The sequence below is a fragment of the Chelon labrosus genome (assembly GCF_963514085.1).
Source record: "Chelon labrosus genome assembly, chromosome: 5".
Taxonomy (NCBI): Eukaryota; Metazoa; Chordata; class Actinopteri; order Mugiliformes; family Mugilidae; genus Chelon; species Chelon labrosus.
The window spans coordinates 2049113-2067418 of NC_140341.1; the positions used below are offsets into that span (position 1 = coordinate 2049113).

General features: G+C 43.1%; 4 protein-coding genes across 4 annotated transcripts; all 4 read left to right on the forward strand.

Annotated features, from left to right (window-relative positions):
• Positions 1-223: 223 nt before the first annotated feature.
• LOC311488733 (trace amine-associated receptor 13c-like) lies at positions 224-3650 on the forward strand (the record flags this gene model as incomplete). Its single annotated transcript, XM_084545584.1, has 4 exons — positions 224-240; positions 367-518; positions 2107-2281; positions 2593-3650. 4 exons carry the CDS (start codon positions 224-226, stop codon positions 3410-3412), a joined length of 1164 nt encoding a protein of 387 aa, XP_084401710.1. The 3' UTR covers positions 3413-3650.
• Positions 3651-7028: 3378 nt separating this feature from the next.
• Positions 7029-9395, forward strand: LOC311487853 (trace amine-associated receptor 13c-like). Its single transcript, XM_084544251.1, has 2 exons — positions 7029-7824; positions 8117-9395. The coding sequence occupies exons 1-2, from the start codon at positions 7607-7609 to the stop codon at positions 8934-8936; spliced, it is 1038 nt and encodes a 345-aa protein (XP_084400377.1). The 5' UTR covers positions 7029-7606; the 3' UTR covers positions 8937-9395.
• A 1396-nt stretch (positions 9396-10791) lies between these two features.
• On the forward strand, positions 10792-12965 carry LOC311488056 (trace amine-associated receptor 13c-like). The gene is made up of 2 exons (XM_084544559.1): positions 10792-11414; positions 11703-12965. The coding sequence occupies exons 1-2, from the start codon at positions 11197-11199 to the stop codon at positions 12520-12522; spliced, it is 1038 nt and encodes a 345-aa protein (XP_084400685.1). The 5' UTR covers positions 10792-11196; the 3' UTR covers positions 12523-12965.
• Positions 12966-15134: 2169 nt separating this feature from the next.
• On the forward strand, positions 15135-16930 carry LOC311488310 (trace amine-associated receptor 13c-like). The gene is made up of 2 exons (XM_084544940.1): positions 15135-15308; positions 15659-16930. Exons 1-2 carry the CDS (start codon positions 15139-15141, stop codon positions 16476-16478), a joined length of 990 nt encoding a protein of 329 aa, XP_084401066.1. The 5' UTR covers positions 15135-15138; the 3' UTR covers positions 16479-16930.
• The last annotated feature ends 1376 nt before the right edge of the window (positions 16931-18306 follow it).

Genomic DNA, 18306 nt, shown 5'->3' on the forward strand with positions numbered 1-18306 from the left:
CCAGCTTGAGAACGTCATCCCAGCTCTTGTTCCTGCATTAGCTAGCCATGAGTCTGAGTCGATACATAGGAGTCATCAGATAATCAGGCTGTTTGTTAGCACAAAATGAACTGGAGCAAATATTGTACAATCTCTGGAAGGCCCCTGCCTAGTTCCTGTGCCCAAGAAGTTGTCACAATCTGGCCTCAGTGATTACCATCCAGTTACCCTTACATCCCATGTGATGAAGGTGCTGGAGAGGTTGGTGTTGGCCCACCTGAAGCCACAGGTTGTCTTCTCTAGACCCGCTACAGTTTGCCTACTAGCCGGTGGATGACACTGTCATCTATCTGCTACTGTGAGATTCACATTCTCTGATGTCTCCAGTGCCTTCAACACCATCCAGCCTTTGTTGCTGGGTGAGAAGCTGTGGTCAATAGGTGTTGGTGCATCCACTGTCTCCTGGATCACTGACTACCTGACAGACAGGCCACAGTTTGTGCGTCTGGGTCATGTCCTGTCTGATGTGGTGGTGAGTGGTGTGGGAGCCCCATAGGGCACTATGCTTTCTCTGTTCCTGTTCACCTTATACACCACTGACTTTTAGCACAACTCACAGTCATGTCACATACAGAAATGTTCTGGTGACTCTGCAGTTGTAGGGTGTATAAGCAGTGGACGGGATGAGGAGGAGTATAAAGGGCTGGTGGACGGATTTTTGGGGTGGGCTGGAATGAATCACCTGCTGCTTAATGTGGACAAGACCAAAGAGATGGTGATAGACTTCAGGAGGAAGGGAACAGCTCCTCTGCCCCTCAGCATCCTTGGTAGGGATGTGGAGTTGGTGGAGGATTATAAATACCTTGGAGTGACCATCGACAACAGACTGAACTGGAGTACCAACAGTACAGCTGTGTATAAGAAGGGCTGCAGCAGACTCTATTTCCTGAGGAACCTGAGGTCCTTCAGTGTGTGCAACAAGATGCTGGGGATCTTTTACCAGTCTGTTGTGGGCAGCACACTTTTCTCTGCTGTGTTCTGCTGGGGGAACAGCATTACAGCCAGAGGAGCCAACAGATGTCACACTGATCGGAAGGTTGGATCTGACATTGCCTGCAGACAGGAAACATTAGAATTAGTGGTGGCGAAGAGGACTCTGAACAAACTGTTATCAGTCATGGATAACCCTGACCACCCTCTCCACCACACAATAGACAGACAATGGAGCACCTTCTCCAGAAGGCTCAGACAACTTGGTTGTCTCAAGGAATGCTGCACAGAATGTTTTCTGCCTCAAGCCATCAGTCTATACAACTCCTCATCTGTGGAATTCATTTCATTTCATTGCAATTTCATTCTTAATATTCAATTATTTTATTATTATTGTAAGTATTACTCCCACCATCCAAAGACATGCTGGTTAGGTTGATTGGTGATTCTAAATCGGCCGTAGGTGCGAGTGTGAATGGTTGTCTGTCTCTCTGTGTTAGGCCTGTGATAGACTGGAGACCTGTACAGGGTGTATCCCACCTCACACCGAATGACAGCTACGATAGGCTCAAGCCTTCTAGCCATATGTCCGGCGGCCTGTATGGCACACCCACTTCTGGGCGTCCACCTATGCTGCCAGCCACTGACCCCAATTCAGGGTCCTGAAGGGATTATCTCCCAGCTCCCTACAAGTCCTCTTCCTCAGTTGATTGATGACAAGGCCTGTGATTAGAGCTGACTGCTCTTAATGGCCTCATGTACTGTATATGTATCCTTCTGATCACATCTTAGTGCCAGACTGTCTTTGAACTCTCCATAGTCAAGCTTTTCGGCGAATCCTTGTATTTGCTGTAGTCCATTACTCCTAATGTTCCTGATGTCATGTATTGGGCTGCATGTGTATGACAATTTTTATTTATTTGACCTTTTTTTTGAAACTCTACAAATACGTTCAAGGATAACTCAAATTCAGTGCAAAAAGCATCAACTCCTGATATTGTTAAATCTAAAAATTACATCACAGCTTTGTTCTTGCTATTGTTGTTATGGTAAAATGGGAGGAGCCAGAAGAAAAACTAGATATATAATGGAGAATGCTGCAGAGGTCCGTAGCTTCTTGTCTCCCTTGTCCCTCAGTGATTATGGAGATCCTGCATGAAGCTGAACTCTGCTTTCCACACCTCCTCAACACCTCCTGCAGGAAACCGGTGAGGCAACAAACACAGATCATCCTTTACATCGTGGTCTCCTGCATCTCTCTGCTCACTGTGGTCCTCAACCTGCTAGTCATCATCTCCATCTCCCACTTCAGGTACAAAGGACAAACTCACCATGACCAGCAACTATTTTTCTTTTTCTTCCTGCCCTGAGGTTTACTGAGTGGACTCTGGGTCAATACAGATGTTGTGCAATGTTTAAAATGATATGTGATTGTTCTTTAACAGAGTATAACTCCTGACTACGTCTACATGTTCCTGTTGCATCATATATTTTATGCATTTGATTATTCACTATGTTTCATTCTGTACATTCATGACTTTCACAACTGCTGCATTTAACATATCAATATAATATACAGCTATGTTTCCTTCTTTCCTTCTTTCTTTCTTCCCTCCTCTCCAGGAAGCTCCACACCCCCACCAACCTCTTCCTCCTCTCTCTCGCTACCTCAGACCTCCTCGTTGGCCTCATCCTGATGCCGAAACAAATCCTCCTTTTAGAAGACTGCTGGGTTTTGGGCACTTTCTTATGTGGACTTAATTACTACATTTGTTTTACACTTAGATCCGCCTCCGTAGGAAACATGGTGCTGGTATCAGTTGATCGATATATGGCCATCTGTGACCCGTTGAGTTACCCCACCAAAGTCACTCAAAGAAGAGCTCAGATCTCTGTTTCTTTGTGTTGGATCTGCTCAATGTTCTACATTGGTGTGATACAGAACGACTTCCTGAAAGATCCAGACAAATTTGTTTCATGTTATGGGGAGTGTGTACTTGTAATTCCCTTCATAATGGGAACTTTTGATATTATCGTGACCTTTATTTTCCCTATCACTATCATCGTAGTTCTGTATCTGAGAGTATTTGTGGTGGCTGTGTCTCAGGCTCGAGCCATGAGGTCTCACATTGCAGCTACCACTCTACAGGGTTCAGATCATGTAACCACAAAGAAGTCTGAGAGAAAAGCAGCTACAGCTATAGGTGTTGTTGTGGCTGTGTTTCTGGTCTGTTTCTGTCCTTATTTTTCTCCCTCTCTCGCAGGTAAGAGCATTTCAACCAGTGTAGAGTTTTCTGTCTTTGGGTTGTGGTTACTTTATTGTAACTCTTGCTTTAATCCACTGATCTATGCTTTTTTCTATCCCTGGTTTCGGAGATCTGTTAAACTCATTGTTACACTTCAGATTCTGCAGCCTGGCTCCTCTGATGCCAGCATACTCTAGAGATGTCTGAGGAGACTCTGGAGGGACACAAGTGGTTGCTGTTACTGAATCACTATCTGTCAGTGATGTGTTAATGTACGAAACACTGTACTTGTAAATACTGTAATGAATTCACATATCTTTCATGACCTTGAGAAGAATATAATGTGTAAGAGCATGGCTCATCAAGCCAACAAACTTGTATTAATATCTTCAGTTGCACAAATTTGAAAATAAATAAGTATCAATTTTCCAGAATGTATTCTTATTTGTCAACTTGTCAGTTACTTTATTTGTCAAAGGTTTCCTGAAATAAGGAAATATACCTTTTCACAAACCATTTTTATGACATAGACTTCAAATCTAAAGTGTAAATTTTAAAAGTTTATGTAAAAATTAAGCAAACAACAAAGTCATTTACAACCCTAACCCTAGCCCTAACCCTATGAAATGCATCAGACATTTTTTGTACAACTATTTACAACCATTTGCAAAACTGTCAGGCATCACAATGTTTTCTAAAGGTCACAAATCTCTCTTCTCTCTTTCACCATTGTCATTCCATAGTTTGCAGCGTCACTCCTAGTTTTGCCTCTTCCTTAGCAACCATTGCCATATAATTTTCTGATTGGTTGATGTGACGCACCGTCGACTCCAGAGGGTTAAACCAATCTGTGCTGAGTATTCCCCAGCAATATGGAGTGGAGAACAATTAAATCAGATAAGACCCCATAATGAATAAATGGATAGGATTTTGCTACGCTGTGGTTTGTTGATTACCTGGACTCATGTCCACTCAATCAGCTCATAAGGTAAAGATCAAATTCACACCCCTGACCACTTGGTGACGAGTGACCTTATTAATTGGCTGATGTCTCTAATCACAGTTTGGATTCCAAACATCTCAAGACGTGTCGACAGCCCAAACTTTTTAATTTTTATGAAAATTAAATACTATTGAATATGTCATTATTATCATTTTAAAAAATCAAAGTGATGGGTAAAATTAGATTATGACAGGATTGTTATGACCCTGTCAGTCAAAATGACAGACCATGAAAAAGTCTAGTGCAACCTCTGATTGCTGACCCCACCCACCTGGGCAACCCACTGTACCACTTCCATCATGAAAGCGGTTCAGGAACATTAAAACACACACCAACAGAGTCAGGGACAGCTTCTTCCCCAGATCTGTGAAAGCAATCGCCCCCTGTAGCAAAACACCACATCCCATCCCCCTCCAGACACACACACACTCACCTTCTAACATGATAGTCAAACTGATCACCAGGCCTCAGCACTAGGACAATCACACACTCACAACATCCCATAGACTGGACTTGCACTAAGCCTCACTTTATTTACATTTCTTCTTCCTTAAGAGTGTTTTATATTTTTTGTGTTTTATTTAAATGTTGTGTTATGTATATGTGTGCCTCTTAAGCCAACAGGCTCTGCAAAATTTCAATAAAGACATGATTCTTGATTCTTGATTCTTGAAAGTAGGCGGAATGCTGGAATGAGGAGAAAGCTGCATGGCAAAGTTTTCAGTTTACTTTTTACAGTTCCATGAACATCAAGGACACACTGAAGGTCCTTGACACCATGAAGTTTCTCATTGTTGTGGAAACCTGGGCTTCCATGAGTTTCAAGTGTCGTTGAGCTCTTAACCAGGACAAGAGTATTTTGTTAATCATTCAGAATACTTCCGGTGGCCATCCTGCTGAGCCTAGCTTCCTGCTAAGCCAAGCCTCCAGCTTGAGAACGTCATCCCAGCTCTTGTTCCTGCATTAGCTAGCCATGAGTCTGAGTCGATACATAGGAGTCATCAGATAATCAGGCTGTTTGTTAGCACAAAATGAACTGGAGCAAATATTGTTCAATCTCTGGAAGGCCCCTGCCTAGTTCATGTGCCCAAGAAGTCATCACAATCTGGCCTCAGTGATTACCATCCAGTTACCCTTACATCCCATGTGATGAAGGTGCTGGAGAGGTTGGTGTTGGCCCACCTGAAGCCACAGGTTATGTCTTCTCTAGACCCGCTACAGTTTGCCCACCAGCCGTGTCTGGGGGTGGATGACACTGTCATCTATCTGCTACTGTGAGATTCACATTCTCTGATTTTCTAGTGCCTTCAACACCATCCAGCCTTTGTTGCTGGGTGAGAAGCTGCGGTCAATGGGTGTTGGTGCATTCACTGTCCCCTGGATCTCTGACTACCTGAGAGACAGGCCACAGTTCATGCATTTGGGTCATGTCCTGTCTGATGTGGTGGTGAGTGGTGTGGGAGCCCCATAGGGCACTGTGCTTTCTCCGTTCCTGTTCACCTTATACACCACTGACTTCCAGCACAACTCAGAGTCATGTCACATACAGAAATGTTCTGATGACTCTGCAGTTGTAGGGTGTATAAGCAGTGGATGGGACAAGGAGGAGTATAAAAGGCTGATGGACAGAGTTTTGGGGTGGACTGGAATGAATCACCTGCTGCTTAACGTGGACAAGACCAAAGAGATGGTGATTGACTTCAGGGGGAAGGGAACAGCTCCTCTGCCCCTCAGCATCCTTGGTAGGGATGTGGAGATGACAGAGGATTACAAATACCTGGGAGTGAATGACTATTGACAACAGACTGAACTGGAGGACTAACTGTACAGCTGTGTATAAGAAGGGCTGCAGCAGACTTTCCTCAGGAAGCTGAGGTCCTTCAATGTGTGGAGCAAGATGTTGGAGATCTTTTACCAGTCTGTTGTGGCCAGCAGCCTTCTCTCTGCTGTGTTCTGCTGGGGGAACAGCATTACAGCCAGAGGAGCCAACAGATGTCACAGTGATCTGAAGGCTGATTCTGTCACTGGCTGCAGACAGGAAACATTAGAATCAGTGGTGGAGAAGAGGACTCTGAACAAACTGTTGTCAATCATGGATAACCCTGACCACCCTCTACACCACACAATAAACAGACAACAGAGCACCTTCTCCAGAAGGCTAATTTGGTTGTCTCAAGGAACGCTACACAAAATGTTTTCTGCCTCAAGCTATCAATGTATACAACTCCTCATCTGTGGAATTCATTTCATTTCATTGCATTATTCTTGTAAGTATTACTCCCACCGCCTAAAGACAAACTTGTTAGGTTCATTGGTGATTCTAAATTGGCTGTAGGTGTGAGTGTGAATGGTTGTCTGTCTCTCAGCTACGATAGGCTCAAGCCGTCCCGTGCAAGCCTTCATCTATCTGTCTATCTGATAATGCAAACCATCAATGTCGAATCTCACTGCTGCCAAGCACCTCAAGCGCAATGATGCGTCCATAGGCCTCTTCCATGTGGAAATGGTTGATTGACACCAATCCTAGTCCTCTTCTTCAGTCAGAGGGCACCTACCCCGTAGACTGATCTGACACTTGTGCTGTTTCAGAGTGAGGGTTTTCTGTGGGTGCAAGGTTGCCACGAGAATCAGAGTTCGCTGTCACCAAGATTGTTCCAGGGTCAGCTAATGCAAAGAGCTGCTCATGAGCTGCTCATGAGTCTGGCTTGGGGGTAACCAACTTGTTGAGTCAACCAGTTTGGCTGAGCACCTTCGAGAGGGCCCAGACCTGAGCCTTTGCTCCTTAGTCATAGCATGTTCAGCCTGTTTCTAAACTGTTCCTCGGGGTTAACCTCCTGCCAGACTCAGAGCCAGTCATCACCATCTTTTTGCCTCATCTGCAGATTTTAGCCAGATGTTGGGTGGCCTGTATAGCACGCCCACTTCTGGGCTTCCACCTATGCACCCAGTCACAGGCCCCAATTCAGGGTCATGGAGGGATTATCTGCCAGCTCCCAACAAGGCCTTTTCCTCAATTGATTGATGACAAGGCCTGGGATTAGAGCTGACTGCTCTTAATGGCCTCATGTACTGTATATGTATCCTTCTTATCACATCTTAGTGCCAGATTGTCTTTGAACTCTCCATAGTCAAGCTTTTCATGGATTCCTTGTATTTGCTGTAGTTCATTACTCCTTGTGTTCCTGATGTCATGTATTGGGCTGCACGTGTATGACAATTTTTATTTCTGAAACTCTAGAAATACTTTCAAGGAGAACTCAAATTCAGTGCAAAAAGCATCAACTCCTCATATTGTTAAATCTGAAAATTACATCACAGCTTTGTTCTTGCTATTGTTGTTATGGTAAAATGGGAGGAGCCAGAAGAAAAACTAGATATATAATGGAGAATGCTGCAGAGGTCCGTAGCTTCTTGTCTCCCTTGTCCCTCAGTGATTATGGAGATCCTGCATGAAGCTGAACTCTGCTTTCCACACCTCCTCAACACCTCCTGCAGGAAGCCGCTGAGGCAACAAACACAGATCATCCTTTACATCGTGGTCTCCTGCATCTCTCTGCTCACTGTGGTCCTCAACCTGCTAGTCATCATCTCCATCTCCCACTTCAGGTACAAAGGACAAACTCACCATGACCTGCAACTATTTTTCTTTTTCTTCCTGACCTGAGGTTTACTGAGTGGACTCTGGGTCAATACAGATGTTGTGCAATGTTTTGCGATTGTTCTTTAACAGAATACAACTCCTGACTACGTCTACCTGTTGCATCAAATATTTTATTTATTTGACTATTCATTATGTTGCATACTCCACATTCATGACTTTCACAACTGCTGCATTTAACATATCAATATAATATACAGGTATGTTTCTTTCCTTCTTTCTTTCTTCCCTTGTATCCAGGAAGCTCCACACCCCCACCAACCTCTTCCTCCTCTCTCTCGCTGTCTCAGACCTCCTTGTTGGCCTCATCCTGATGCCGATTCAAATCCTCCTTTTAGACGGCTGCTGGGTTTTGGGCACTTTTTTATGTGGACTTTCTTACTACGCCTCTTTTATCCTTACATCCGCCTCCGTAGGAAACATGGTGCTGGTATCAGTTGATCGATATGTGGCCATCTGTAACCCGTTGAGTTACCCCACCAAAGTCACTCAAAGCAGAGTTCAGGTCTGTGTTTGTTTGTGTTGGATCTGCTCAGTGTTCTACAATGGTGTGATACTGAACGACTTCCTGAGAGATCCAGACAAATATGTTTCATGTTATGGGGAGTGTGTAATTGTAATTCCCTTCATAACGGGAGCGTTTGATATTATATTGACCTTTATTTGCCCTATCACTGTCATCATAGTTCTGTATCTGAGAGTATTTGTGGTGGCTGTGTCTCAGGCTCGAGCCATGAGGTCTCACATTGCAACTATCACTCCACAGGGTTCAGGTCATGTAACTGCAAAGAAGTGTGAGAGAAAAGCAGCTACAGCTATTGGTGTTGTTGTGGCTGTGTTTCTGGTCTGTTTCTGTCCTTATTTTTCTCCCTCTCTTGCAGGTGAGAGCATTTCAACCAGTGCAGAGTTTTCTGTCTTTGGGTTGTGGTTACTTTATTGTAACTCTTGCTTTAATCCACTGATCTATGCTTTTTTCTATCCCTGGTTTCGGAGATCTGTTAAACTCATTGTTACACTTCAGATTCTGCAGCCTGGCTCCTCTGACGCCAGCATACTCTAGAGATGTCTGAGGAGACTCTGGAGGGACACAAGTGGTTGCTGTTACTGAATCACTATCTGTCAGTGATGTGTACAAAACACTGTACTTGTAAATACTGTAATGGATTCACATATCTTTCATGACCTTGAGAAGAATATAATGTGTAAGAGCATGGCTCATCAAGCCAACAAACTTGTATTAATATCTTCAGTTGCACAAACATGAAAATAAATAAGTATCAACTTTCCAGAATGTGGTTTCATTTGTCAGTCACTTTATTTGTCAAAGGTTTCCTGAAAGAAGGAAACATTCCTTTCGACATACTGTATTAACACAGGGATCTAAAACCACACTAAAAACATAAAATCCGAGTAGAAAACTTTTACATTTTTCACCCAGGAAACCACAAAGATGTTTACTAAACCATTTTTATGACTTAGAATGCAAATCTGAACTGGAAATTTTTATCAGCTTATGTAAAAATTTAGCAAACAACAAAGTCGTTTACAACCCTAACCCTAACCCTAGGAAATGCATCAGGCATTTTTTGTACAACTATTTACAACCTTTTATAAAACTATCAGTTGTCATGATAAGTAATGTCTAAACATCTCAAATCTCTTAAATCTCAAAACTGGCTTCTCTATGTCGCCGTGGTCACTCCATAGATTGTATATATATTTCACCATTACTTCCTGCACCAAACATAACGATAATAGTCAGGATAGAGCATTGTGTAAATTATATTTAATAAGTCTAGTTTTACTTGGCCTATCAACATAATTTAAAAACTGGTATATAGTTTGAAGTTAGCACTTTCTACACAATTTGAGACGGAGACTCAGTGAGACTGTGTCTTGCTGCTACATCATCTTAAACTGGTCATGTGATTTGGACACACTGTCGACTCCAGAGGGTTAAACCAAGCTGTTGTGCTGTATGTTCCCCATGAATACGGAGTGGAGAATAGGCCACAGTTCATGTGTTTGGGTCATGTCCTGTCTGATGTGGTGGTGAGTGGTGTGGGAGCCCCACAGGGCACTGTGCTTTCTCTGTTCCTGTTCACCTTATACACCGCTGACTTTCAGCACAACTCAGAGTCATGTCACATACAGAAATGTTCTGATGACTCTGCAGTTGTAGGGTGTATAAGCAGTGGACGGGATGAGGATGAGCATAAAAGGCTAGTGGACAGATTTTTGGGGTGGGCTGGAAGGAATCACCTGCTGTTTAATGTGGACAAGACCAAAGAGATGGTGATTGACTTCAGGAGGAAGGGACCAGCTCCTCTGCCCCTCAGCATCCTTGGTAGGGATTCGGAGGTGATGGAGGATTACAAATACCTGGGAGTGACCATCGACAGCATACTGAACTGGAGGACCAACAGTACAGCTGTGTATAAGAAGGGCTGCAGCAGACTCTATTTCCTGGGGAAGCTGAGGTCCTTCAATGTGTGCAGCAAGATGCTGGAGATCTTCTACCAGTCTGTTGTGGCCAGAAGCCTTTTCTCTGCTGTGTTCTGCTGGGGGAACAGCATTACAGCCAGAGGAGCCAACAGATGTCACACTGATCTGAAGGCTGGCTGCGTCATTGGCTGCAGACAGGAAACATTAGAATCAGTGGTGGAGAAGAGGACTCTGAACAAACTGTTATCAATCATGGATAACCTGCTTCTAAGCTGGTCCTCTGGGTTAACCTCCTGCCAGACTCAGAGCCAGTCATCACCAGGCCAAGGAACATCTGTTTGCGTCGTCTGCAGACTTTAGCCAGATGTCCGGTGGCCTGTATGGCACACTCACTTCTGGGCTTCCACCTATGCTGCCAGCCACGGGCCCCAAATTCATGGTCCTGGAGGGATTATCTCCCAGCTCCCTACAAGGCCTCTTCCTCAGTTGATTGATGACAAGGCCTGGGATTGGAGCTGACTGCTCTTAATGGCCTCATGTACTGTATATGTATCCTTCTGATCACATCTTAGTGCCAGATTGTCTTTGAACTCTCCATAGTCAAGCTTTTCAGTGAATCCTTGTATTTATTGTAGTTCATTACTCCTTAAGTTCCTGATATCATGTATTGGGCTGCATGTGTATGACAATTTTTATTTATTTGACCTTTTTTTTTGAAACTGTAGAAATACTTTCAAGGAGAACTCAAATTCAGTGCAAAAAGCATCAACTCCTCATATTGTTAAATCTGATAATTGCATCACAGCTTTGTTCTTGCTATTGTTGTTATGGTAAAATGGGAGGAGCCAGAAGAAAAACTAGATATATAATGGAGAATGCTGCAGAGGTCCGTAGCTTCTTGTCTTACTTGTCCCTCAGTGATTATGGAGATCCTGCATGAAGCTGAACTCTGCTTTCCACACCTCCTCAACATCTCCTGCAGGAAACCGGTGAGGAATCGAACACAGATCATCCTTTACATCCTGCTCTCCTGCATCTCTCTGCTCACTGTGGTCCTCAACCTGCTAGTCATCATCTCCATCTCCCACTTCAGGTACAAAGGACAAACTCACCATGACCTGCAACTATTTTTCTTTTTCTTCCTGCCCTGAGGTTTACTGAGTGGACTCTGGGTCAATACAGATGTTGTGCAATGTTTTGCGATTGTTCTTTAACAGAATACAACTCCTAACTACATCTACCTGTTGCATCAAATATTTTATTTATTTGACTATTCATTATGTTGCATACTGTACATTCATGACTTTCACAACTGCTGCATTTAACATATCAATATAATATACAGGTATGTTTCTTTCTTTCCTTCTTCCCTCATCTCCAGGAAGCTCCACACCCCCACCAACCTCTTTCTCCTCTCTCTGGCTGTCTCAGACCTCCTTGTTGGCCTCCTGATGATGCCAATTCAAATCCTCCTTTTAGACGGCTGCTGGGTTTTGGGCACTTTTTTATGTGGACTTTCTTCCTACACCTCTTTTATCCTTACATCCGCCTCCGTAGGAAACATGGCGTTGGTATCAGTCGATCGATATGTGGCCATCTGTGATCCGTTGTGTTACCCCACCAAAGTCACTCAAAGCAGAGTTCAGATCTCTGTTTCTTTGTGTTGGATCTGCTCAGTGTTCTACAATGGTGTGATACTGAACGACTTCCTGAGAGATCCAGACAAATATGTTTCATGTTATGGGGAGTGTGTAATTGTAATTCACTTCATAACGGGAGCGTTTGATATTATATTGACCTTTATTTTCCCTATCACTATCATCGTAGTTCTGTATCTGAGAGTATTTGTGGTGGCTGTGTCTCAGGCTCGAGCCATGAGGTCTCACATTGCAACTATCACTCTACAGGGTTCAGGTCATGTAACTGCAAAGAAGTCTGAGAGAAAAGCAGCTACAGCTATTGGTGTTGTTGTGGCTGTGTTTCTGGTCTGTTTCTGTCCTTACTTTTCTCCGTCTCTCGCAGGTGAGAGCATGTCAACCAGTGCAGAGTTTTCTGTCTTTGGGTTGTGGTTACTTTATTGTAACTCTTGCTTTAATCCACTGATCTATGCTTTTTTCTATCCCTGGTTTCGGAGATCTGTTAAACTCATTGCTACACTTCAGATTCTGCAGCCTGGCTCCTCTGACGCCAGCATACTCTAGAGATGTCTGAGGAGAGACTGGAGGGACACAAGTGGTTGCTGTTACTGAATCACTATCTGTCAGTGATGTGTACAAAACACTGTACTTGTAAATACTGTAATGGATTCACATATCTTTCATGACCTTGAGAAGAATATAATGTGTAAGAGCATGGCTCATCAAGCCAACAAACTTGTATTAATATCTTCAGTTGCACAAACATGAAAATAAATAAGTATCAACTTTCCAGAATGTGGTTTCATTTGTCAGTCACTTTATTTGTCAAAGGTTTCCTGAAAGAAGGAAACATTCCTTTCGACATACTGTATTAACACATGGATCTAAAATCACGCTAAAAACATAAAATCCAAGTAGGAAAAACTTAGATTTTTCACCCAGGAAACCACAAAGATGTTTACTGAACCATTTTTATGACTTAGAATGCAAATCTGAACTGGAAATTTCAATAGCTTATGTAAAAATTAAGCAAACAACAAAGTCGTTTACAACCCTAACCCTAACCCTAACCCTAGGAAATGCATCAGGCGTTTTTTGTACAACTATTTACAACCTTTTATAAAACTATCAGGTGTCATAATAAGTAATGTCTAAACATCTCAAATCTCTTAAATCTCAAAACTGGCTTCTCTATGTCGCCGTGGTCACTCCATAGATTGTATATATATTTCGCCATTACTTCCTGCACCAAACATAACGATAATAGTCAGGAAAAAGCATTGTGTAAATTATATTTAATAAGTCTAGTTTTACTTGGCCTATCAACATAATTTAAAAACTGGTATATAGTTTGAAGTTAGCACTTTCTACACAATTTGAGACGGAGACTCAGTGAGACTGTGTCTTGCTGCTACATCATCTTAAACTGGTCATGTGATTTGGACACACTGTCGACTCCAGAGGGTTAAACCAAGCTGTTGTGCTGTATGTTCCCCATGAATACGGAGTGGAGAATAAGCCACAGTTCATGTGTTTGGGTCATGTCCTGTCTGATGTGGTGGTGAGTGGTGTGGGAGCCCCACAGGGCACTGTGCTTTCTCCGTTCCTGTTCACCTTATACACCACTGACTTTCAGCACAACTCAGAGTCATGTCACATACAGAAATGTTCTGATGACTCTGCAGTTGTAGGGTGTATAAGCAGTGGACAGGATGAGGATGAGCATAAAAGGCTAGTGGACAGATTTTTGGGGTGGACTGGAAGGAATCACCTGCTGCTTAATGTGGACAAGACCAAAGAGATGGTGATTGACTTCAGGAGGAAGGGACCAGCTCGTCTGCCCCTCAGCATCCTTGGTAGGGATTCGGAGGTGATGGAGGATTACAAATACCTGGGAGTGACCATCGACAGCATACTGAACTGGAGGACCAACAGTACAGCTGTGTATAAGAAGGGCTGCAGCAGACTCTATTTCCTGGGGAAGCTGAGGTCCTTCAATGTGTGCAGCAAGATGCTGGAGATCTTTTACCAGTCTGTTGTGGCCAGAAGCCTTTTCTCTGCTGTGTTCTGCTGGGGGAACAGCATTACAGCCAGAGGAGCCAACAGATGTCACACTGATCGGAAGGCTGGCTGCGTCATTGGCTGCAGACAGGAAACATTAGAATCAGTGGTGGAGAAGAGGACTCTGAACAAACTGTTATCAATCATGGATAACCTGCTTCTAAGCTGGTCCTCTGGGTTATCCTCCTGCCAGACTCAGAGCCAGTCATCACCAGGCCAAGGAACATCTGTTTGCGTCGTCTGCAGATTTTAGCCAGATGTTGGGCTTGTATGGCACACCCACTTTTGTTCTTCCACCTATGCTGCCAGCCTCCGGCCCCAGTTCAGGGTCCTGTCAGGATCTATGTTTCTTTTTGGATTTGTTCTGTCTGTTTCTCTCTGGAGCTGGGTGGAGCTGGAGCCACCTGCAAACACACCTGCAAGCAATGGAGCCTCATCAGCCACCTACTCACCTTGTCAATATAATCCTGGTTCAGTCCTCCGCTCGTCGCCAGATCGTCTGCTTACCTTAGTGGTACAGTGCCTTGGCTTATGCTCTAGCTATTTCTTCTCGGGTTGTATACTCATTTTTGTCTCTTTGTTGTGAGCTCCTGGACCCACCCACTCACCAGTTTTTTCGTCATCTCCTTGAGATCCTCACCAGCTCCACCAATCCGCCTGCCTTCTTCCCTGCACCTCTTCCCCTGTTCTCCCTGGAAACCTCACAACCTGCTTCAGATCTGCCAGCATCTTGTTTCTACAATAAACCGCTTTTATCGCCACTACAACTGGCTTTGGGTTTATGTTTGAGACTTGTGTCCAAATTATATCGGCAAACGTGACAGGTCCTGGAGGGATTATCTGCCACCTCCCTACAAGGCCTCTTCCTTGTTGATTGATCAGTTGATTGACGATCAGTTGACGATTTCATTGAAACTGTAGAAATACTTTCAAGGAGAACTCAAATTCAGTGCAAAAAGCATCAACTCCTCATATTGTTAAATCTGATAATTGCATCACAGCTTTGTTCTTGCAGTTGTTGTTATGGTAAAATGGGAGGAGCCAGAAGAAAAACTAGATATATGATGGAGAATGCTGCAGAGGTCCGTAGCTTCTTGTCTCCCTTGTCCCTCAGTGATTATGGAGATCCTGCATGAAGCTGAACTCTGCTTTCCACACCTCCTCAACACCTCCTGCAGGAAGCCGCTGAGGCATCGAACACAGATCATCCTTTACATCCTGCTCTCCTGCATCTCTCTGCTCACTGTGGTCCTCAACCTGCTAGTCATCATCTCCATCTCCCACTTCAGGTACAAAGGACAAACTCACCATGACCTGCAACTATTTTTCTCTTTCTTCCTGCCCTGAGGTTTACTGAGTGGACTCTGGGTCAATACAGATGTTGTGCAATGTTTAAAATGATTTGCGATTGTTCTTTAACAGAATACAACTCCTGACTATGTCTACATGAAAAGAATAGAATAGAATGTCTTTATTGTTCCTGTTGCATCACATATTTTATTTATTTGACTATTCATTATGTTGCATACTGTACATTCATGACTTTCACAACTGCTGCATTTAACATATCAATATAATATGTTTCTTTCTTTCGTTCTTTCTTTCTTTTTTCTTTCTTTCTTTCTTCCCTCCTCTCCAGGAAGCTCCACACCCCCACCAACCTCTTCCTCCTCTCTCTCGCTGTCTCAGACCTCTTTGTTGGCCTCTTCTTGATGCCGATTCAAATCCTCTTTTTAGAGGGCTGCTGGGTTTTTGGCACTTTCTTATGTGGACTTTTTCTCTACGCCTCTTTTATCCTTACATCCGCCTCTGTAGGAAACATGGTGCTGGTATCAGTCGATCGATATGTGGCCATCTGTGACCCATTGTGTTACCCCACTATAGTCACTCAAAGCAGAGTTCAGGTCTGTGTTTGTTTGTGTTGGATCTGCTCAGTGTTCTACAATGGTGTGATACTGAACGACTTCCTGAAAGATCCAAACAAATATGCTTCATGTTATGGGGAGTGTATAGGTTTTGTTGACTTCATAACAGGAGCTTTTGATATTATATTGACCTTTATTTGCCCTATCACTGTCATCATAGTTCTGTATCTGAGAGTATTTGTGGTGGCTGTGTCTCAGGCTCGAGCCATGAGGTCTCATATTGCAGCTACCACTCTACAGGGTTCAGGTCATGTACCTGCAAAGAAGTCTGAGAGAAAAGCAGCTACAGCTATTGGTGTTGTTGTGGCTGTGTTTCTGGTCTGTTTCTGTCCTTATTTTTCTCCCTCTCTCGCAGGTGAGAGCATTTCAAACACTGTGGAGTTCTTTGTCTTTGGGTTGTGGTTTCTTTATTGTAACTCTTGCCTTAATCCACTGATCTATGCTTTTTTCTATCCCTGGTTTCGGAGATCTGTTAAACTCATTGTTACACTTCAGATTCTGCAGCCTGACTCCTGTGACACCAACGTACTCTAGAGATGTCTGAGGAGAGACTGGAGGGACACAAGTGGTTGCTGCTGGTTACCGCTGTTTTGTCATTATTCTGTGGAATACTGTGATAACTGTTTCAACCCATGCATGTGAGACAAGAAGCTGTATTTATAACATCACCTGCACAAACTTAAATAAATTAGTTGATTTAACATTAAATTATTTTTTTTTCATTTGATCAGTTTCCTGTTCGAGATAAAAAATGCAGACTAAAACTGCAAAATATGAAGGCTTCATTAGGGAGATATGCTCTGTATCACAGGACATTTGTATGGTATGTTGTCATGAGGGCGTGCTTGATGTGTGACCCTGAATGCAGTGTTCTGCAGGCATATGATATTTGTAGTCTTCAGGCCAAAGTCACTGCTGTTGATATACATGAAATCTTCAACAATAGAAGAAGCTCCAGAGACAGTCAAGGATGTTCAGGCCGTAAAGAAGAGATGTCACTGTAGCAACACGTCTTAGCGTCATCGCAGTCACACTGTCAAACATTTCAAGTCAGTAAAACTTAGAAACCAAAGTTCACCTGCTGCCTTAAAAATGTGAGTAAACAACCTGAAGAAAAAACCTCTGGCTCAACTCAAACAGCTCAGTTAGAACTAACGACTTATTAGGTCACATTATCAGGTTACATTGAAGAAAACTCATTTTCAAATGAACTCACAATTCCTCTATTTCTAACAATGTCAACTCACATTCAGTAAATTCATATCAACTTCCATTTTGAGTTGAGAGCACTGTTTTTGTTTCTTCTTAAAATCTCTCATCTTGACGACTAACGTGAGTTTTAAAGTTTATCTAAACTTCAGACCGATTCATCTCACATCTTGTTCATTCAGAAATTTAACATTTATTTTATTTAGGCCGTTTAGAGGAGGATCCACCAAAAACAGCAACTTTGGAATTCATTCCTGGCAGAGAAACGTTTTTTTGGCTGACATAATAGTTCTAGTTCTTTCTTTCTCGTTCCTTTATATTTCCCAGTATTCATCCCCTCCTCCTCCTCCATCACATTTTTCATCTTATAAATTAAAGAAGTAAATGAACATTGACCCTACAGACAAAACTCACAAGAAGTCAAGATAATGGATCAGTTCAAGTTTAATTTTAGAAAACGTATTAACTGTAATGTTTTACTGTGCAGTCATACACCGTCACTGTGCCAAACCTCATCACTCCTCTGTGTTTTGAAACAACAAGACAGCATTTACTCTTAGATCAGCACAGTTTCACTGAAGAGGAGGCCTGTAACTGATTAAGATGGACACGGCCTTACAGACAAACATCAGTGTCACTGGCTCGATGTTTCAATGCTGTGAGGTTTATAAGGTTTTTACTCTCTAATCTAGATTCAGATTCAGATAGAGAGACTCACTGTGTTGCAAACGTGTCTCTGTGTTTCTGTGGAGTCTAAGGTTACTGACTGCATTTTGGGTTCAGTCTAAATGGGTTAAATAAATACAGTTACAGGGTTAATAAAAGTAGAAAGTGAGAGGTGACATATATGTTATTGTGCGCAGTGCAGACGCCTCTGCAGACCTCTACACAGTGACTGTCTGCACTGGAAGCACCTGTGCCAGAAATCTAATGATATCTGTGATGTATTCCACCTCCTCGGGCCTCTCCAGCTCTAAGTTTGTGTTCAGGAGGCAGGCACCCCCTCTACCTTGAAGGTTAGGGTTCAAACTTTCCTTTTTGATAAAGCTTCTAGTTAGGGCTGGCTCTGATGACCCTTAACCATCCCTTAGTGATGCTGCTATAGGCCTTGGCTGCTGTTCCCATGATGCACCAAGCACCTGAACTTTGGACA

Bases quoted from the DNA above. Each gene is read 5' to 3' on its own strand.
- LOC311488056 (XM_084544559.1), top strand. From the start codon at position 11,197: ATGCTGCAGAGGTCCGTAGCTTCTTGTCTTACTTGTCCCTCAGTGATT. The intron at 11,415-11,702 runs GTACAAAGGACA...CCTCATCTCCAG, and splicing joins ATCTCCATCTCCCACTTCAG to GAAGCTCCACACCCCCACCA.
- LOC311488310 (XM_084544940.1), top strand. From the start codon at position 15,139: ATGGAGATCCTGCATGAAGCTGAACTCTGCTTTCCACACCTCCTCAAC. The intron at 15,309-15,658 runs GTACAAAGGACA...CCTCCTCTCCAG, and splicing joins ATCTCCATCTCCCACTTCAG to GAAGCTCCACACCCCCACCA.
- LOC311487853 (XM_084544251.1), top strand. From the start codon at position 7,607: ATGCTGCAGAGGTCCGTAGCTTCTTGTCTCCCTTGTCCCTCAGTGATT. The intron at 7,825-8,116 runs GTACAAAGGACA...CCTTGTATCCAG, and splicing joins ATCTCCATCTCCCACTTCAG to GAAGCTCCACACCCCCACCA.